Source organism: Carlito syrichta, unplaced genomic scaffold, assembly GCF_000164805.1.
Source record: "Carlito syrichta isolate Samal-C Ts95f unplaced genomic scaffold, Tarsius_syrichta-2.0.1 Scaffold315831, whole genome shotgun sequence".
NCBI lineage: Eukaryota > Metazoa > Chordata > Mammalia > Primates > Tarsiidae > Carlito > Carlito syrichta.
The window spans coordinates 462526-484671 of record NW_007259927.1 but is presented as its reverse complement, the minus strand read 5'-3'; the positions used below and the strand labels follow the sequence as shown (position 1 = coordinate 484671).

At 40.1% G+C, this 22146-nt stretch overlaps 2 protein-coding genes across 5 annotated transcripts in view; one reads left to right on the top strand and one right to left on the bottom strand.

The window, feature by feature from the left end:
- Nucleotides 1-22146, top strand: part of TTR (transthyretin) — a 35448-nt gene that overhangs the window by 11662 nt on the left and 1640 nt on the right. The window contains exons 5-6 of the transcript XR_002481289.1: nucleotides 732-737; nucleotides 20288-20300. The gene's annotated coding sequence lies outside the window, so the exon portion shown is untranslated. The remainder of the gene's footprint in view (nucleotides 1-731; nucleotides 738-20287; nucleotides 20301-22146) is intronic.
- The window catches only part of B4GALT6 (beta-1,4-galactosyltransferase 6), a 78860-nt gene continuing 59418 nt past the window's right edge, over nucleotides 2705-22146 (bottom strand). For 2 of the 4 annotated variants that reach the window (XM_008073382.1, XM_008073384.2), the window contains exon 9: nucleotides 20224-20620. In XM_008073382.1, the coding sequence (XP_008071573.1) occupies nucleotides 20407-20620 (214 nt within the window). In that variant the 3' untranslated portion in view covers nucleotides 20224-20406. Of the gene's footprint in view, nucleotides 3192-3778; nucleotides 4067-20223; nucleotides 20621-22146 lie in introns of those variants that run through there. The other 2 variants (XM_021706636.1, XM_008073385.2) reach the window with 2 other exon arrangements.

The following is a 22146-nucleotide window of genomic DNA, read 5'->3' as shown; positions in this document are numbered from 1 at the left end:
AAAAAAATGCAATATTGTTAGCTGGGTGTGGCGGTGCACACCTGTAGTCTCAGCTATTTGGGAGGCTGAGGCAGAAGGATCACCTGAGCTCAGGAGGTAGAGGCTGTGGTGAGCTGGGATCACACTAGACAACAGAGTGAGACCCTGTCTTAAAAAAAAAGTCTTTGTAAAGAATGTGTGTGTGGTATGTGTATGTTTGATGGTAAGTGTTTAGCTGGCTCTTCAGATAAAAAAAGCTAGCCTAGATTTGTAGTGTCTTCCAATTTCCATGGTGTAAATAATCCCACCACGGCAATTTCAAACTATCAATATGCTGTCACTAAATGCAGAGCTGGGAAGAAAGTCACATAGTCTAGTATAATATATCCACCGTACAGACATAATACATATAAATAACCTCAAGAGCACAGGTAAGATCATTAGGAAGTAGTAAGATTGACTATTTATTACCTTTGTTTTATTATAACTTAATGCTAGTTTCGATAACCAACTCACAAAATTCCTGACAATTTAAAACAAGCCATTAGGTGCTAATTTCAGTGCCCCACAGTTCATATCCTCTATATTACAACTTCTTTCTGATGTCACTTGACTCTGTGAGTGTGTATATGTATGAATGTGGGGAGTGGGTTTAAACAAAAGTGTCCTTTAAAGGGAGGGTATTCATTCTCATAAAGTGTCCCTGCACTCTTTTTTTTTTTTTGAGTTGGAATCTCACTCTTGTTTCCCAGGTTGAAGTGCAACAGCACACTCATGAACACCACAGCTTCAACCTGCTAGGCTCAGGTGATCCTTCCAAATAGCTGGAACTACAGACACACACCAACATGCCCAGCTAGTTTTTGTGATTTATTGTAGAGACGAGGTCTTGGTTCACCAAGTTTCCCAGGCTGGTCTCAAACCCCCGGCTCAGGCAATCCTCTCGCCTCGTCTTCCCAAAGTGCTGGGAATATAGGCTGAGCCACTGCGCCTGGCCCCTGCATTCGTTAATAAGAAAAAAAAATGCTGGTATGATATCTACAAAAGGCACACTCCAACATATTTGAATAAAACATTTATATTTCACAATTACCTCTGTTTAAAGACTCTCCTGTGCCATGTATTATACCTTTAAGGAAGCAGCGATCCCCGTTAAAATTGGTGAATGCTCTGAGACACTGAACCTAGACTTAGCGGGTAAAAATGACCATCCTGGTCATGTATAGACTGATTCATGATTTTCTTTCCCACTAACCATCCTGATATCTTAAGATGCTAAAGACTGGAGAAACATTTCTGAGGTAAAACCAGACATTCAGCACATTTAGGGATAGATGAAAAAGGAGACAGAAGAGATGCCAGAGACAGGACTATTTTTCCCATTGTTTGAGATATCAACATACAAAGAAAGAGGGTGGCCACTTGGTGCCTACCTTTAAGCATGTCGTCTTTCTCTAATCATCCTCTCCTGTCCTTCCTGAGAGCCTAGCGCTGTGCTTTGGGAGCCAAGGGGGAAACAGTGGGAGTGATGCCACCTGAGGACAATGAGAAAACATCAGAGATGCAATTACAAATGAATGGATGGAGGGGTGACATGGACATGAATATGTGGATTAGGGTGAAGGACACAGGTCAGAGCGCAGAGGCCAGCTCGATGGATGAGGACAGCTCATGAAGCTCCTTGTGCTTCAGACCAAGTAACTTGCTATTGAAAGCAAGCATGGGAGAGTTGTTCCTCCACCCCAACCGCAGGGTTTTCATCAGAAAAGTGCAAGGAATAGATTAGTATTCCAGATCAGTGCTGCTTGTTTTGTTTTCCAAAAATAATCTGTACAAGGTGCTGTGGTTTGAAGGTGTCCCCTCCAAAATTCAGATGTTGTCAATGTGACGGTTGAATAACCCTTGCTTGAAATGCTGGGGACCAGAAGTGTTCCAGATGTCAAATTTTTTTCCCCAGATTTTGGAGTATTTGTGTTACACTAATTGAGAATCTTGAATCCAAAAATTTGAAATCTGAAGTGCTGCAATGAACATATCCTTTGAGTGTCATGTTGTGCATCAAAAAGTTTCAGGTTTGGGATTTTTTAGATTAGAGATGCTCACCTCGTATTAAAAGATTATTAGAGCCGGGCTCGGTGGCTTAGCCTGTAATCCCGTGCCTTTGGGAGGCTGAGGTGAGTGGATTGCCCGAGCCTGCGGGTTCGAGACCCGCCTGGGCAACGAGACCTCATCTCTACAATAAAATTTTTTAAAAATTAGCCAGGCATGGTAGCGCGCGCCTGTAATTTCGGCTACTCGGAAGGCTGAGGCGGAAGGATTGCCGGAGCCCAGCAGGTCGAGGTTGCGGTGGCCGGGAGCAGCCACTGCACTACAGTCTGGGGACAGAGTGAGACTCCAACTCAAAAAAAAAAAAAAAAAGAGGTTATTAGGCCATGAGGGCTCCTCCCTCATGGATGGGTTTATATAAAAGGCTTCTCAAGGTCTTCAACCCTCTTGCCCTTCCCCTTTCTACAACGTGAGGACACGGCATTACTCTCCCCTCTCCAAAAGGATACAGTACTAAAGTGCCATCATGGAAGCAGAGAGACTGGGCTCTCATTAGGCAGCACCCTGATCTTGGACTTCTCAGCCTCCAGAACTGTGTGAAAAAAAAAATTCCGTTCTGCACAAATAATCCATTCTCAAGTATTTTGCTATAGCAGCACAAACAGACTAAGACACCATGTTGTTGTTTTTTAATCTTTTCATTTTGAACTACTTTTAGCCTTACAGAGAAGTTGGGCAAATAGTACACAGAGCTTTTTTCTCAACTTCTATTGTTAACACCTTACATGACCACAATACAATGATCGAACCAAGAAAAATAACATTAATATAATGCTTTTTAGTCCCATCCGATCTGTAATCATTTCTCAGTCTTTTCTTTGTTGTATTAGTTTCCTAGGGCTGCAGTAACACGTACCAGAAACCGAGTGGCCTAAAACAACAGAAATCTCACAGTTCTGGAGGCTAGATGTCCAAAATCAAGGAGTTGGTAGGGCTGTGGCCACTCTGAAACCTGGAGAGGAGAATCTTTTCTGGCCTCTTCAAAGTTCTCAGTGATTCGCTGGCAATCTTTGGCACTCTGGGCTCACAGCTTCGTCACTCCAGCCTCTGCCTCTGTCATCACATGGCATTCTCCTCGTGTGTCTTAGTTGTCACATGGCCATCTCCTTATGAAGACACCAGCCATATTGGGTTAGAATTCACCCTAATCCAGTACAGTCTTATCTTTTAAAGTATACAGATTTATAACTGTGTTTAAAAACACAACATAAAATTTACCATATTGACCTCTTGTAAGTGTTCATTTCAGTATGTTAAATATATTTACATTGGTGTGAAACAGATCTCTAGGACTTTTTCATCTTGCAGATTTGAAATTCTGTATCCATCAAACAACATTCTTCTTTACTCTCTTCCGTCAGCCCCTGGTAACCTCCACTCAACTTTCTGTTTCTGTAAATTTGACTGCCTCAGAGATATGTATGGAATCATGTAGTATTTGTCTTCTTGTCACAACTATGACTTCATCTTAACTGATTACATTGGCAACAGCCCAATTTCCAGATAAAGTCATACACTGAGTTCTTTAGGGATTAGGATATGTTTATCTGTTTTGGAGGAACACAATTGAACCCTTAACACTTTTTTATGACGTTGATATTTTTGAAGAGTACCGATCAGTTTTCTACAATGTCCTTCAGTATGGATTTGTCTAGTGTTTTCTCATGATTGAAATGAGGTGATGCATTTTTAGTAAGAATATCACAGAAATGACACTGTGTTCTTTCCAGTGCATTATATCCAGGAGTTTACGTTGTTAGCACATCATATTCTGTGCCCCATTTTGTATATGTGCAGCCAAAGTGAGCACTCTGCGCTCCATTATGATAAACAAAAAGTCTCCTGTAATCTGATGGTGGGAGGTGAGGGAGCAGTCTCATGGCACATGAAAGAACACAGGAAGAACCCTGGAACCTGGAAAACCACACACGATGTTCTGATGCAGCGTTATGGGCTGGTGATGAAAAAGAGCAGGATTCAGCTAGAATTGGAGAAAAAAGAATAGTGTCAATACTCTATATGCCAAATCTTCTGGGAACATATCTATGCCACGGAACCAGTTGGGTTTATTACTCTTTCCAGCAAGAGATAACAAATGCCATAAGAAACCATGGGGCGTCTTACTAAAAGGACGTTAGAAAGAACATTTGGGCTTTGGGTGATTTTGGGGTAGAATCTGAGAAAGTGGGGATAAGAGCAGTGTGATTGGTAAATAGTAGCACTTACTCATTTTAGTGAGACAGGGATGTTGGGTATTTTGTGGGTTTCACAGTTATTTTGTTTTCATCTTATTTCTATCATGGTCTCAGAGCGACCTTGTTTGATATTGATATTCCATGAGATTGTCCAAGGGAACAACTCAGCTCAGCTATGAGAATCAGATTAGCTTGTGATAACATTGAGGCCAGTTCTTGGATGTCAGAATATTTTATAGTTTCCTCTTTTCCTCAGTGTCCATAGAGGTATTTAGATTATAAAATCAGCAGATACAGCATTGCTGCAGAGAAAAGAAAACGCTTCTACACTGTTGCTGGGAATCTAAATTAGTTCAAACTCTATGGAAAACAGTGTGGAGGTTTCTCAAAGAACTAAAAATTAATCTCCCGTACAATCCAGCAATCTCTCTCCTGGGAATATACCCAGAGGAACATAAATTGCTCTACAAAAAAGATACCTGCACAAGCATGTTTATTGCTGCACTATTCATAATAGTAAAAACAGAGAAGCAACCCAGATGTCCATCGAAAGTGGACTGGATACAGAAAATGTGATACATATACACAATGGAATATTATGCAGCCATAAAGAAGAACAAAATCATGGCCTTTGGAGCAACGTGGATGCAGTTGGAGACCATCATACTAAATGAACTATCTCAGAAACAAAGAAATGAATACCACATGTTCTCACTCATAAGCAGACCCTGAACACAAGTCACATTAACACAAGGGTGGGATCAGTATCGTCAGGCACAGCTAGGGAAGGAAGCGAGGGAGAAGAGAGGAGACATGTGGAAACACAGTGGGTAACCCACTATCAGGTGAGAGAGGGTCTTTTAGAAACCCAGACTTCACTTGCATGCAGCCTACTTATGTTGCAAACCCTCACTTGTACCCCACAACTCTAAAAAAAAAAAAAGAAGAAGAAGAAGAAGAAAGAAAAAGAAAAAGAAAATCAGCAACTAATTGGGGAAAGCTTTTTGTATGTTGTGAGAGAACTCGATGAGTCTCTGAAGTCTCAGGCTTCTATCCTGGCTAGCTTGAATGGATTGGAAGGGATGAGCCGGTAACTGAGCTCAAGGATATGGCTGGAAGAACAGATTTGGAGTCTGAGATAATGAGTCCAATTTTAACCACCCAGAGCTTGAAGTAATCAGGTCAGTTTTTAATCTCATGACTTCAAAGTTGGCATTGTGCACACGCACAGCGAGAAAACAAAAATCATTCATATTAAGACATCTCCTGGAAACGAAAATCACAAATCTGAAAATGCCTCCCGAAACATTTCCATAGCACCTGTCCAACAGGAATATTTAGGGTATTTACGCCTCACACTGAATTTTGTCCACCAAGAGCTACCGTGGAGGCAGCACTGTCTATGAATTTCTATTTCTCACCTAGACTCTCCATTTTACAGCCAGTTCCTTCCTCTGACTTCACAGTTCACAGGACACACCCCTTTCTGAGCACTATTCCTTCTTCTTACTGCCTTTCAAAATGGAAATAAGCCTAGAATTAATTACTTTTTCCTGGCTCCTCACTCTCTCTGGGTTAGAACAACCCCAGTTCATCTAAAGCCCAGGCAGACGGTAATTCATCGTTGGCAATCAATGCAAGTCTTGAAGGTATGTTCCTGAACCACTGTTAGCCAGCAAGGAGAGACGTCTCGTGCAGGTTTTTGTTGAATAAACATTTGAGGTGTGGAACTTCCCTCTGGGCTCAGCAGCTACTGACCTGCTGTTGCTGCCACTTCATATCACTCCCTGGGAGGCTAAAGGTGGTGAACTGAGTATCATATCAGGCATGATGAGGAGGTGCAGCGGTGGGCTCTGGGAGAGAACGAGGCTAGTATGAGAGGCCTGGGCAGCTGCCTAGAAAAGGCCTTGTGCTGAGCTCAATGAACTCTATTCCATAGGCTTCGTCAGGAAAGTGTATTTGGAAAAGACACGGGGATAGACTTCTAAATATCTGGAGAGCAGTGCCGACCACACAGTCAGTTCTTAATAAATAACAAGCAGGATGGAGCAGCATCTCTTCCACATATTTGGGAGGAATGAGTGAAAGACCTGAATTCCAGAAGGCATAGTTCTCATCTGAGCCCTTCCTGACCCCATGGGTTTTGCCAGGGTGTTCCTTCTCCACTCATCCAGGCACGTGAAAATTGTACCATGAGCCACCAATACATGAGAAATGGACCAGTTTGTTGGGAGACATAAGAAAACTACCAGCTCCTGGGCATAACCTAGTTCAAATATTGAACAGCAGATTCTGCATTCTTGGATCGATTCCAACAACTTAGTCACTCAGAATATTTAAAAATAGAGCCAGTCCATTTATTTCACTTTATTTTATTATAAGGATGTGGGATACAAGTCAGGATTAGATACATAAGTAATCTACGTGCAGGTGAAGTTTGGGCCTCCAACTGGTCCTCACTTCCTCTGGTTTAGGACCAGGTACGCTTTGTGTTGTTATGTTCCACCCCCCCCCCAACCCCGCCCCGGCAGTGTCCCGTGACTGCCAATCCCTCCCTTGTGCTGTTGTGATTAATGTTCAGGTCCCACTTATGAATGAGGTATTCAGCTCTTTGTTTCTGTGATAGGTCACTAAGAATAATTGTCTCCAACTCCTTCCAATTTGCTGTGAAGTCCATGATTTTGTTCTTCTTTATGGCTGCGTAATATTTCATCATGTATATGTACCCCATGTTTTTAATCCAGTCTTTCGATGAGCAGTAGGGTTGAGAACCAGTCTATGGAAAGTGTCCTTCTGAGTAGGGCAAAACAACAAGGGTCTCTTTCTTCAGGATGACAAAATCCTACTGAGAGGTTTTTGGTTGAGGGTCTTGAAAGGCAGAGACCCTCTGCTGTTCTGGGCCTCCCCAGAGAAGCAGGGAGGGATGGGAGCCCTGCCCGGATCCAGACCCTGCTGGGGTAGTTGGGGTCTACATGGGGAGCAGGGTTCCTCCATGGGGATTCGAGACCCTCACGGAGGGTGCTGAGTCTTGCTCAGGGAGTTGGGGCCTTGTCTGAAGTTTCTCTGTAAAGAGGCAAATACACAGAAAAATTCACAAATGCTTCATACTGAACATTACAGCTACATCACCAACATCCATCCCATTCATTCTTCTCCTACTGAGCAGTGATGAAAATGATCTCACCCTTAACTCCAGGAGGAGAGAATGAGAGTGAGGTGCTCAATGGTCCAAATCAATCAGTGACATCTCATCATCTGTGCGGTGGAGTTGGGTTGAGGGATGGATGGGCAGGGAAACCCAGCCTTTCCCTTCCATGGGAGCTTCCCGGGACAAATGCAACTCTGGCGGGTGTTAGTAGTCATTGCAGCACTGGGAGGGGAGAGGTCCTCAGGGAGAGCCAGTTCCAGGAAGGTAAAGAGAGGCTTCGTGACACTGATGAGCTCTTAATATTTCTGGAATTCTTCACTGACATGAACCAATAGTTTCCTTTTTTTAAGTGAGTTTGATTCAGCTATTTTCTTGTTTACATGTGACCAAAAATGTCTTCATAGATACAACTGTAAAAATATTCATCTTCTTTTTGGTAAGATAAAAGAAAATACAAAAAAATCAGTAATGGGTTTAAAATAGACTTTCTTCACACACATAATATTAAATTGAAAAACACAATCCTATGATTTGTTGAGAATGAAATTGTCAGGAATTTTTCAAAAGTAATTATCTTATACTTTTATTGAAAGGAGCTTAATAATGTTAAAGATGTTAAAATTATAGTAACCCATATTTTACTGCAGTAAAATGTTTCCTAATTACTAGAATATTATAAAATATTTATATAAAGTTTCAATCATGTAAACTTATTTTTTTCTGCTTTAATGATTTTATCTTGAATAATCTTTTCTCTGAGCTTTATATTTTTTATTTTTGAAAAAAAATTATCTTGTGTATGTCCTGCAACTTAATTATAACACCCCCAGAATCTGAGATTATATACTTATTTTCAACTTAGTTTTGTGTACTTGTAGTTTGTGCTGCAGTTAACAGGTTTGTGAAGCATACAGTTTGTTGCTTCTGTTGAATTTGAATTAAGTGAATGACCTAACATTTCTAGGAGTATGTAACTACTAGAAACTCCTAGACTAAGTGAGGCCTTGGGTATCAAACTACCAGGGGAGGTGTCCTAGCAGTATTACAAATCATATGGTCTTGGGCAGGGTACATGAGCTTTCTCTGCCTTGTTGCTTTTGTTGTTGTTGCTTTGTTTTGTTTTCATAGATAAACTGGGATTACTCATAGCACTTACTCCAGAGACTCATTTTGAAAACCAGTTGTCACAGTACATGTAAAGGGACTTAAAACAATGCATGGTGCATAATAAACTCTCAAGAGTTAGAGCTATTGTGATTCAGAGTAACAGTAGTGTGTGAACACATTAGTGTAATAAGTTCTGTGGCACTGCAGCCTTGCCAGTTCTGCTCACTGATACTTTATCACTTAAACAGATGTACCATTAGGTCTCATAGTGCCTTATTTTGTAAATTATTGAGGGCAATCATTTCTCCATGTATTTATTTTATTTATATGTATTGTCTATGTCCTTTTTTTTTTTTTTTTTTTGAGTTGGAGTCTCACTCTGTCACCCAGACTGGAGTGCAGTGGCCACTCCCGGCCACTGCAGCCTCGACTCGCTGGGCTCCGGCGATCCTTCCGCCCCACCTTCTGAGTAGCCGGAATTACAGGCACGCGCTACCATGCCCGGCTGATTTTTTGATTTATTGTAGAGATGAGGTCTCGCCAAGTTGCTCAGGCGGGTCTCGAACCCGCGGGCTCAGGAAATCCACTCACCTCAGCCTCCCAAAGCGCGGGATTACAGGCTGAGCCACCGAGCCCGGCTTGTCTATGTCCTTTAATGAACAATTTTATAAAGTATGTCTAATAATCTAAAGGTTCTGTGATGTGTTCATTTATATAGGCATGTGTATTACTTTCCTATTGCTACTGTAACAAATGACCACAAATTCAATAGCTTAAAATAACACAGACTTATTCTCTTACACCTCTGGAGATCAGAAGTCTAAAATCAAAGAGTTGGCAGGGCTGTGTTCCTTCTGGAAGCTTCAGGAAGAATCCATATCCCTGCCTTTTTCAGCTTCTAGAGATCACTTGCATCTCTTGGTTTATGCCTCTTCTTGTAAGGACCTTTGTGATTACACTGGGTCGCCCAAATAATCCAGGATAATCTCCCCATCTCAAGATCCTTAATTTAATCCATCTGCAAATTTCCTTTCACCGTGTCAGGAAACATATTCACAGGTTCTGAAAATTATCATTTTTGATAATTAGCATTTTTGATAATCTGAAAATGGACATTTTTGAGGGTCCATTATCCAGCCTACAGCAGCATGCACGGATTGATTCCTTTGACACACATTTGTTAAGCCCCTGCTCTGTACCAGGCGATGGAGCTATAAAGATGTATGAAGACACAGGATCTGCTTGCGAGGACCATCCTTAGCAGCAGGCAAGGGAAGTGGGGCAGGGAGGGAGAAGGAAGGAAGGGAGGCAGGCAGCAGGCAGGCAGCCAGGCAGAAAGGAAGAGAGGAAGGGAAGGGGAGGGGAGGGAGGGAGGGAAGAAAATCATTATTGCCACAGAAATTTTAAGTGCTATGGTAGGATAATGGAAAAATGTGTTCTGACTTCTGGGGGCCTGGAGGTTTCACCGAGTGGGGACCTAGAAGCTAAGTAGGAGGCAGCAGGCAAGTGAGTAGGAAAAAGCCATTCCTGGGGAGATGACTAAACTGCAGAGGGACTAAGATTGGAGACGGAGTGTGGCAACACTCAGAGAAAGACAAGCACTTTGGTTTAATTAGAGGTCAGGGTCTTTCCTGGTGAGCGACAGAAGACTGAAGGGCTGTGCTAAGAAATTGAAGAAGTTGTGGGTCACAGAGAAGTGAGTGCAGGTAAGAAGAGGATTGATCCCGTCTGATCAGTGTTTTCTGAAGCCCAGTCTGTTGCTGGGGGAGACTGAACGAGAGGAACCGAAAGGCTGTTACAACTGCCCCATGGAGTGGTGGTAAATGCCACTTATATTTCTTTTTGTTTCAATTGATACCTAATAAAAGGTAAGGAAAATGAACTAGATGACTTTAAAGCTCCCTTTCTGATCTAAAATGCTGTGATTTCATGATTTCTATTCCATTCTCCCCCCACGGGATTAGTAATTATAATACTTTAGTTTCTGGACTTAGAGGGAAAAAAATTACATTTACTCTTAGAAAATGACTTTTAAAAGTGTTGGGAGCTGCAAATCTTGAAGAAACAAATCACAGAGCGCCTGAAAATAGGAAAAATGCTGGCTAAGAGAACTCTGGCATATAGCAACCACAACAGAGGCAAAAGACCCATGGAAAATACGCTGGCTAAGAGAAAGGCTCTAGCATATAGTGGCCATGTTGGAGGCAAAAGCCCCCTGGATCCTGTTTGACGGACTCTTTTGTTTCTTTAAGAAAGCATGCTCAAAATCATAATAAGATTTTTGAACTGTTAATAAAAACTTCAAATAAAACCTTGAGTTAATTGAGTTAATTAAAATATATAAAAGATTAAATAGCGAGAATAATACTTAAAAATGTTTTAGTCTTTCTTTGAGAAGCTAGGTTTCTTTTTCCCAGAAGTTATTTTGAGAAGCAAACTTTAGACTGTTGGTTAGTGTACCGAAACCTTTTTAATTACAGTTTTGTTTTTAGCTAGGTATATTGATAATAGAAGAACAGGCTGCATACTGAAACTCCCTCGTTACAGTTTCTGCCTCAAGCCAGACTGGTTAGCAAGTAATTATGGCCATGGGATCTTTTACACAATAGGCATGTGTAAGTTTGTAAGGAAATAGGTTTTAAAAACAGTTTGATAAGTTTAAGATGTTTTAACATTATAAAAGAATAAATGTGTAGTTTGTAGTGATAAAAGATTTATAATAAAATAGTTAAGGTTTAAGGATATGATCATAAGTTTATAAAATTGTTTTTAGTAAATTTTTAGGATAAGAATGTAGCATTTATATAATTAATGAACAAACATATAATTGGTTTGTTTTGAGAATAGTTAGAATGATGAGTTATGGTTATAGTTGGGTGATTTTGGATTAGGATTTAAGAAATAGTATGAGAATACGATTAATGAGATCATGGGAAGGTTAATAGAAAATGTAAGGTTATACATTAATAATAAGAATAATAGCTTTGGAGTTTAAGGTTATACATTGAATGATTTTGGGGAACAGTTTGTGAAACTAATGTAAAAATTAAGCATTTGTTACCTTAATGTACAATTCTTTTAAGTACGTTATGCACCATGAAATTTGTAAGCCCCCGGCAGATGATTGTTTCTCTGCCGAAGGTTATAGAAAATGGTATATAAGCTGGAGAGAGTCTGAATAAAAGTTGGAACGGTCTTGGCCAGACCTGACCCAGAAGAACTGCCTTGAGTTGTTTCTTCTTCGCCGTTTCCTGATTCCCCCGATTCAGGCCCAAACCCTCTCGGTCGGAGCTGGTCTCCGACAAAAAGAATCGTTAGATAAGTAGCTACTAAAAATCATTATTAAAACATTACTCAATTATTTCCTCCAATGAATCCTAATATGCATTTGGATAGCTTTTATTTCCTTACAAAAGTGCACTATAAAAGAAATGCCATATTTTTTTACTCAGAAGCAATAAAACCCTTCAGACTGCAGGCTTAGAAAAATGAATGCGTGTTTTTATTCATTTTTAATAAAAACCCTTCCTTTATTACATGAGCATTATTCAACAGTCCCCTCTGGGTAGACATAAAGGTGCTTCCAATCCTTCGCTCCTCTAAATGATGCCTCCATAAACTTGAACATATGTTGTTTCATGTCTGTAGAGATGTGTCTTTAGGGAACATGCCTGAAAGGTTTCCAGGACAAAAAAATAAATGCTTTAGTAATGTTGATGGATATGGCTCTATTCCCTTCTGCAGAGGTGGTGACATTTTGCATCTCACCAGCAATGTATGAGAGTACCTAGCTCATCAACAGTGTTTGTGAAACATTTGGATTTTTGCCACTCCGAAAGGTCAGAATCGATACATATGAGTCATTTTAATCGGCATCTCTCTTATCGTGAGTGGACTTGGTCGGCTTTCATACAGGAATATTTACCTCTTTTTAAATTGCATTTTTAATCTTGAGATGATTGTAAATTCACATGCAGTTGTAAGAACTATCACAGGGAGACCTTGCTTACGCTTTACTGAGTCCTTCTCCCCATGGCAACGTCTTGCAAAATTATAGGACGATGTCACAGTCATGATGTTGACATCAATAGAGTCAAGATTCAGAACAGAACTTTGCCTTTCTTTTTATGTGATATTTGTGTGTGAGTTGGATAAGATGGTGGTAATTCCATTTGCTTCTTCTCCTAATGATCAAAAACCAAAAGACACACACCCTGTGCGAAATGTATAAGTAACCTACCAGAAGGCTCTGAAAGACAAAGATGGTGTACTGACTGGTGGGTACACACCTGGACTGGAGGAACAACCCAGCTGTGAGTTCCTTGAGTTTTTTTCCAGCCTCCTTGATATGTCAACCTGGTTCAGGGTGAAAGGAACTTTGCAGATGGGATTAAGAATCTTGAGAGGGGGAGATCATCCTGTGTGTAATCACAAGGGTCCTTACAAGAAGAGGACATAAGCCAAGAAATGCAAGTGACCTCCAGAATATGCTTTTATCTGCCAATAAAAGCAGATTTTTTTTAAGCCCCCCCAAAGAAAACGTACTCTCTGTAGCATAACATCTTGGAAAAGATCAGCCCATTTATTTATTTATGTATTTATTTATTTATGTATTTATGTATTTATTTATTTATTTGAGTTGGAGTCTCACTCTTTCGACCAGACTGGAGTGCAGCGGCCGCTCCCGGCCACCGCAGCCTCGCCTGCTGGGCTCCGGCGATCCTTCCGCCCCAGCCTTCCAAGTAGCCGGAATTACAGGCAAACGCTACCACGCCCAGCTGATTTTTTGATTTATTGTAGAGATGAGGTCTCGCCAAGTTGCCCAGGCGGGTCTTGAACCCGCGGGCTCAGTCAATTCACTCACCTCGGCCTTCCAAAGCGCAGGAATACAGACTGAGCACCGAGCCCGGCTTATTTATTTATCAGAGTAAGGATTTGCTATATAGTAGGATGTATGCAGGTGAAGTTTGGGCTTCTAGCTGGCCTCGTCTCCTCCTGAGAGTCGACTGGCTACCCATTGGGTTGTCACATGCCGGCCTCCCTTCTCCCTCCCTCCCTCCCCTACCAGTGCCCAGGAACTGCTGACCTCACCCTTGTTCTAATGCAACTAGTGTTCAGGGCCTGCTTATGAGTGAGAACATGCGATATTCAATTCTTTGTTTCTGTGAGAATTCCCTTAGTATGATGGTCTCTAACTGCATCCAGGTTGTGGCGAAGCCCATGATTTTGTTCTTCTTTATGGCTGTGTAATCTTCCATCAGGTATATGTACCACATTTTCTCTGTCCAGTCTACTTTTGATGGGCAACAAGAGCTAAGATAGACAAGTGGGACCTCGTCAAACTAAAAAGCTTTTGCACAGCAAAAGAAAACATCAAGAGAGTAAAGAGACAACCCACTGAATGGGAAAAAATATTTGCAAGTTATGCATCTGACAAAAACCTAACATCCAGGATCTACAAGGAACTCAAAAGAACTGAAAGGGAAAACACAAACATCCCCATTAAAAAGTGGGCAAAGGACTTGAATAGACACTTCTTAAAGGATGACATACAAGCACACAATAGACACAGGAAAAAATGTTCAGCCTCAGTAATCATCAGAGAAATGCAAATCAACACTACAATAAGATACCACCTAACTCCTGTAAGGACAGCCATCATTAAGTCAAAAAACAACAGATGCTCACATGGGTGTGGTGAAAAGGAAACACTTCTACACTGTTGGTGGGAGTACAAGCTAGTTCAGCCTCTATGGAAAGCAGTGTGATGATTCCTAAAAGAACTAAAACTTGAACTTCCATATGATCCAGCAATCTCTCTCCTGGGAATATGCCTGGAGGAACATAAATCGCTCTACCAAATACACCTGCACACGCATGTTTATTGCAGCACTATTCACAAGAGCCAAAACATGGAACCAAGAGCAGCCCTTTTCACCAGACCTGTTCTCTAGAAAGTGTCAGGAAAGAAGCCACGCTCCTCCCTGCCCCAACCTGTGGTGCTACGGGCGGCACTCTCACCCGCACCCCCAACCCCCACGTGGTAACCAGGCAATGTCTTCCCTCACACAGCCTAAGGCAGCACTCTGGCAACTTCTCTTTACACTGTAACCCATCCAAGGCATTTGCCCAATTTTCTATCAAGTTTCCAAGTAGGTTATAAAATATTTAGAGAAAAAGGGTTGGCCCTTTTGAGAAGCCCTGGACAAGCATCTCCCATTTGTGGTTGTGGGCTGCTTGGGGACAAGAACTGTGTCTCATTCACCTTCATGTCCCCAGTACTAAGCACAGTGGCCTGGACATAGTAGGTGTTATAAATGCCAAAACATATATGGGCTGAAGAGGCTAGAGACAAGGCAGCCAGAATTGATAGACAGGCTCAAAGACTGCATAATAACCCTGTGTAAAATGACATTTACACCGAGGTCAAGGGGAAGGAATTGAATAAAGGGGAGATCTGGTTACCATAGTGACCCTGTTCTGCTGGAACAAAAGCACTCACAGAATTTCATGAAGACTCTAGGAAAATTAATAGCCATCGTGCTTTTTCCTGATTCTAACAAAGATGAGGCAGAAGAAAGAAGGAAGGACAGGCAATGGAGGGGTGACTGTATGAAGAATGTTAGAATAATCCTTGAAAATTAACTGGATATAATTTTTAAAACAACCTCAGGTGGAAATTCTATTCCAGAGACAAATGAACAGCTTCTCTTGGATAAGAGGTGTTTTCAACATCTGCTCTCAAACTCAGCAAAAGATTGGTGTCACATAGCACTGTTTATGTTGTAGGAAGGGTAATTTGACTCTTCATGTTTGATTTCTTAAATAATTAGTAGAAATTATCTTGGCTGCGAATTCTGTGATATTTTTCTCTTATATACTTTTTTGTTTGTTTGTTTGAGTTGGGGGTCTCAGTTACCCAGGCCAGAATGCAGTGGTGCAATCCTGACTCACTGCAGCCTCTATCTCCTGGGCTCAGGTGATCCTTCTGTCTCAGCCTCTCGAGTAGCTGGGACTACAGGCATGCACCATCATGCCCAGCTGATTTTTTATTTTTTGTAGTAATGATATCTCGCCATGTTGCCCAGACTGGTTTTTAAGTCCTAGACTAAAGCAATTCTCCTGCCTCATCTTCTCAAAGTGCTGGGATTACAAGTGTGAGCTGTAATCTACACCCACCCTCTATTAACTTTTTAACTTCGTATTTTGAAATTTTAAAAATATGTTGACTAAAAGAGGGAGCCCAGTTCTCTACTCAGATATATTCATAGATGAGTCACCCATTTTGATGGTGATCCTTAATAGTCATAATTAAAGCACTGACTCTACTTAGTAAAATCCAGGAAGTATGAGGTACATGTAGTAACAGAACAGTAATTTAGATGTGGTGAAGTTCTTCTCTATTAGATGGCAACATGTGCCCTTGACAGAATCATTCATTCATTGAGCACTGTGCCAGATGCTAGGAGTGCAAAAATAAATAAGACACTGCTATTCTTAGAGAACTAAGTCTCTGGGAGAAAAAAATGTGTTAATCAAATGGATGCAACAGCGCAATACTTAAATAGGGTTTATGCACTATAGGGCAGGGGTCCAAGGGAGTGGTGAATTTTACTTGGGTTGGCCAGGGAAGGCTTCCGGAGGTGCTTATTAAGCGAGTCGTAGGAGCTATGCAGGAGATCCTCTGGTGGACAAGGTAGAAAAGCGGGTGTGCAAAGGCAAGGGGCATGATACCGGCCATGCCGGCAGCTCACAGATGTCTGGGGAGAAAAGGGTAGAACAGGAATGAAGGTGAAGTGTCGGTCCTGGCACGAAGAAGTCAGATCATTCAGAGTCCAGTATGAGAAGCAAAAATACTTGGCCTTATCTGTAGGCAATGGGGAGCCACTGAAAGATTTTAAGCAAGGTGATATTTCAAAAGACACAACTTTTGTGGCAATATGGAAGATGAACTTAAAGAAGATAAGAACCTTGCAGTAAGATTGGTTAAAGCGGGAGGATGACTTGAGTCCAGGAGTCTGAGTCCAACATAGTGAGACTTCCATCTTGAAAAGACAAGACTGGGGGTAGGGGGCATTTGGGCAGCTGTTGAGGAAACACAAGACCAGATGGATTGGAGAGAGAATTAAGAGGCTATGTCGACTAGGTGGAAGAGAAAAAGGGAGGATGTCCCTTGAGTTATGAAGTTTATGGGAATACAGGAGTAAGACTAGGGTTGGAAGGAGGAATATTGATATATTTGGCTAAGGACCTGATGAGTTTTAAGTTTCTGTGAAAAGGGAGGGCACTGAGAATAATTCTGAGCTGCAAATGACGGCTTGAAATTTTCCTGCATATACCTAAGGGGTTCATGTAGTTAAAGCTTTGGAAGTATAAGAAATCATCTACTGCATTTGACTATAAAACTTAATTAAAATTCAACACTATCAAAAATTCAGTTCCTTTCTCCAAGTCACATTTCAAGTGCTTAAAAACCACACATGGCTAGTGCCTACCATATTGGGCAGTATGTACAGCAAACATTTCCATAATCGTGGGACATTCTATTGGACACTGTCAGAAGGTGAGTATTGATCCAAAGAGAGAAGGGAGGGTGCATGGCCCTTCCAAGAAAACCGAGTTTTAAAACAGTGAAAGCCAAACCCAAAGTCAAGGTAGGAGAGACAGCAGGAGCTCAGGCATATGGGGGATACTTTACCTCTTCAGGTGTGATACTGACAGAGGTTCTGGTTATACTGAATGCCTTCCACAAGCTGCATATTGTCATGGGTGGTTTCCATGCCATCTACCTGAAATCATACTGTTCTCTGAGAGAAGGGACTCTGACTCCAATTTGCTACATTTCTTCTCTAACTTCACTTCCTTGTCAGAGGATGTAATATAATTCTTTAAACATAACCCAAGACAATGTGCATAAAATCTTCTTAAAGCTGAAAAAGTGGCTTAATGTAATCCAGGTTTCTGTTCTGTGTCAGGCTTGGTGCTAAGTGCTCTGTTAGTTTATTTAGTCATTTCTGTGATCCTCAATTGATAACAGATGAAAGAGGTTTGAAAACTTGCTAGTGTTTCACAGATCGTCACAGGGCGCTCCTGAATCCAACCTCAAACTAGTCTGATTCCAGAGTATTTGCTCATAACTCCCACCTTCCAAAGAGGCCTCCTTAAGCAAAATCCTTAAGGCACATTGCAGAAGACGACTTACCATAACTACCCTACCGAGGAGAATGTTGACCTCTGAGAAACAGTATGTACTAGAGAAAAGCTGTTCCTCCAAAGATGCTCAATTAGACTAGTGTTGTATTAGTGAAACAGAACACCAATGTTTGCAGAGGACCCAAGTGAGCACCTCATTTGATGGCATGTGACTCTTCAGGGGTTTCCACCTGAGGGTAGGTCATGTCCAATATCTTGAAATCCTGGAGCCCAAACTTAAACTAATGAAATTGGGAAGATTAAATTAGCAATGGAATTCAAGTCCACTGAAGTATCTTATAGGAATGTGTTGTGAAAGACATGTTTTATTTGCACATCACTACTTTTCATTATAATAAGATGGGAGACCCCCAAAATCTCAGAATTTATTTTAAAAATTGCATATTCTTATATGTTTAAACCTCAAAGTTGCCTTCAAAGTACCCTCCATTTGATGCAATGTCCATCAAGACGATCTTTCCACTGCTCAAGTCTCTGAACTCATCAATTTGGATGCCTTTTAGTGCTTTTGCCATTTTTTGTTTCACCTCTTCCACATCGGCAAAATGTTTCCCTTTGAGGACTTTTTCACCCAGGGAAACATAAAAAAGTCACTCAGGGAGAGATCAGGTGACTAGGGAAGGTAGGGTCCAGGGGTCATGGCATTTTTTGTCAAAAATTGCTCAACACTCAGAATGGTGCGGGCAGATTGTTCGTGTAAATCACACAACATGAAATGGGCAAACGCACTGAAAGAACCTCTACAAAAAAAAAAGTTCACTGAAGCCAGACATAGCCTCTCACAACACTAGCTGACAGGTTCCTAGAACACTTATCTAGTGGGGGGAAACCTGTACTACAAGGGGCCCGTCCTCCAAAATATAATTCTGGGGTTTTTGGCATCCTCCTTCATATAGCTGAGTGATGAATTGTTTTCTGGTCACTTAAATCACAAGCAATACAGTACCTGCTCCTTAAGGGCAGCCTTCTCTAAATAAAACAATTTTCATCCAGAATATTGGGGCTGCCAAGTATATACATTTTAAGTGGTTACCTATGTATTACTTTTGGTTCGCCATAATCAGAAGAGTCTGGACACTGATGGCAACCACTTTGAGCACCTCTTGTAGTTGTAGAAGTCAAACATGACTTGTATTCATCTTTTTAATTGATATATATCGAGTATTACAATTTTAATATAGTTTTTTCTTTCTTAAAATGTGTATACATTTTTTTGGCACCCTCTCTTTATCCATGACCTTAAACCCTTGTGTGTAAAGACACTATATATATAGTGATTATTAAATTGAGTTAGCTTGTTTCACCCAAGAATACAAAGGTGGGTACCTGAGGAAGATTAAGCTAACTAAATTTTATGACTTTAAATGATTTAAATGTTTATGATTTAATGATTGGTTTTATTTGCCACATATAATGACAATATCCCTGTAGATCATACTGTGCATAATTAAAATTCACTTCACAAATAATAAGTTGATAAAAAGTCATGATCTCACAATCTAGTCTCAAATACAAATCCAGTCCCAAGGTTTTTTGTTTGTTTGTTTTTTCAGTTGGAGTCTCACTCTTGTAGCCCAGGCTGGAGTACAGTGGCATGTTCATGGCCACCACAGCCTCGACCTGCTGGGCTTCAGCGAGCCTTCTGCCTCAGCCTTCCAAATAGCTGGAACTACAGCCACACGCCACCATGCCCAGCTAGCTTTTGTGATTTATTGTAGAGACGAGGTCTCACCACGTTGCCCAGGCTGGTCTTGAAACCCCAGGCGCAGGCAATCAATCCTCTTGCCTTGGCCTCCCAAAGAGCTGGGATACAGGCTGAGCCACTATGCCCAGTCTCAAGGTATTTTTGAGATTTGACTTTTTGTCTTAAAGATTGTCAATGCTAGGCCAGGCATGGTGGCTGCTCACGCCTGTAATCCCAGAACTTTGGGATGTGGAGGCGAAAGGGTTGCTTGAGTCCAGGGGTTCAAGATCAACCTGGGCAATTGATGAGCCCTTGTCTTTACAATAAATTAAAAAATTAGCTGGGCATGGTGGCATGTATTTCCAGCTACTTGGAAGGCTGAGGCAGAAGGATTGCCTGAGCCCAGTGGCCCAAGATCGTCAATACTACTTGATACCTGAAAAAGAAAAAGTGAATTGACCATAAGATATCAGCTTGCTGTATCAAAGTTGTGCAGGGGAAATAAAATTTATGCTAAAAACGAATTCTTAAATATTCAGTTTAATACAATAGACTACTAATTGCTGTACCTTCAAAAAGTGTTTAAATATTACCTTTCAAAGGTAAAAGGTATGAAGCTATCTCTAAATGTCTTTAAGCTGTGGTTGACTTATGCTTATGTTGTAAACCTAGGGTCAACCAAGATAGTCATCAACAATCCACTTAAAATTTAGGATTAACAAAACAACAACAAAAAACCCAAGTAACCCAAAAACAGTTTCTGAGAGAAAATAATTACATCCTCACACAAAGTCTTTAGAACATTATATTTCATAAAAGACAATGATAAAAAAGTACAAACATTTCCATGAGAAGCAAAAAAAAAAAAGTACAAGAAATTACTAGCATTTATTTCAGTGCATTTATATAGAAGCCTTTCATATCTTAATAAATAAAATAATCTTAAGTACACTTCCTCTTTCTGATAAACAACACTATGGCCATTTTAGTCCTCTCAATTGGCATACTTGCAAATCCAAGGCAGTAAATCCAGAGTACTCTTTATTTGATAAATACATAAAGAAACATAACAAAGACAAGCAAAGTCCAAATAAAATGACACAAAATCTGCTTTCACGTGTAGGAAGCTTCCAGAAGGAGAATATTGTATTGGATATTTTCCATTGTTTTAAAATGGATGTATCTTGGCTAGGAAAGGAGAATAAGTAAATTTTTAATTCATAAATTTGTACTTACATAATGTTATAAATAAGGTTTTCTTACTGAATACCTTTTCACAAAAACAAAAACTTAAATTTAATGTGAAATGAAAAAAATACTCATAAAGCCCTAGTTTTGGCAAAGAACTGAATGACTGTCTCACTGTGAATTAGACATACTGTTCCAGCAAATGTGTACTTTTCTCTCCCTTTTTTCCTCTACAAACAGGCTCGTTCATCATTACTTCTTTCTCGAGTCGAAAGGCACCATAAAATTCTCCCAGCAGTGCCATAAGGACCTCCTTATTGGTTATAGGTCCAAATATATCAGTTTCTTGACTTTGAGGCTAAGAATATAACAGATAAGTTATCAGAGGATATCCTCATAATTTCAGAAAGGTTTCAGCTTGCTTGATCTGCTTAGAAATGAAATTTTCTTCCCACAGACATACCTAGCACCTCACCTGACATGGAGTAGGCAATCAATAATAGTGTTCATTAATAAATTCACCAAACATACTATAGAGAAGATAGCTTGCATTTGCAATGTATTCGCTAATCTTTATAGAAAAGATTTATGTCATACAATGAAGATAACTGGGCAAAGCTCTGTCACTCTTATGGAAATATATAAAGGTCACTGTTTATAGGCAAAAATAATTTTAGGTCTACCCTTAAAAAGCAAAACAAAACCAACCAAACAAAAAGCAAAGCAGTGAGGTGATTTTCACAGGATGACACACCACATTCAAAACTAAAAAAGAGCAAAATATTTGTCTCATTCCTAAAACAAAAATTAACATCAGACTTAACTCAGGAAAATAAGGCAGATACTAGTAAGTTCTGAGTTTTCTTGAAATAGTAAAGTATATATAAAATGAATGTAGACAACTTCACATTAAAAAGAGAAGAATGTTTCCCTTATAATAAAACTCATAAACAGCCCTAATTTTCCCCACCACTAAAATAATCAACTATTTATTATTGGGTTTAATTATGCTCCTACTATCGTGTTAGTGACAACAAATTGTTAACATTCCCAAATGCTTTCATTTCATCGTCTTAAAAAACTACATTGTTATGAGAGACAGAAAAATAGCAGATACATAAATTAAAAACAAATATCTTAATTTTCAGAATGTGTGATTTTTCATTATTTTGAGTACCACAAAAAAATGGAAAGATACATATTTTGGAAATATTTCTAAGAAATAAATATGGAAAATTTTTGTTTGGTATCATAAGAGAGAGGCTATTCACTTTCTCAAAGGATAAGAATTTCAATTATTTTATGATTTAGTTTGTGGTCATTTGCATTACCAATACTGAAAAAAAAAATAACACTTACAACCTGAGATAAATAACCATATTTCTGTTTTAAATGAATGATCCATGAGGCCAATGTTACCCAAACAGCACTCATAGATTTCTACTGTTCTTCATCATTGTTGAAGATTCACTTTATAGACATGTAATTTTTGGTTTTAAATTTGTGAAAACATCTCAAGATATTTT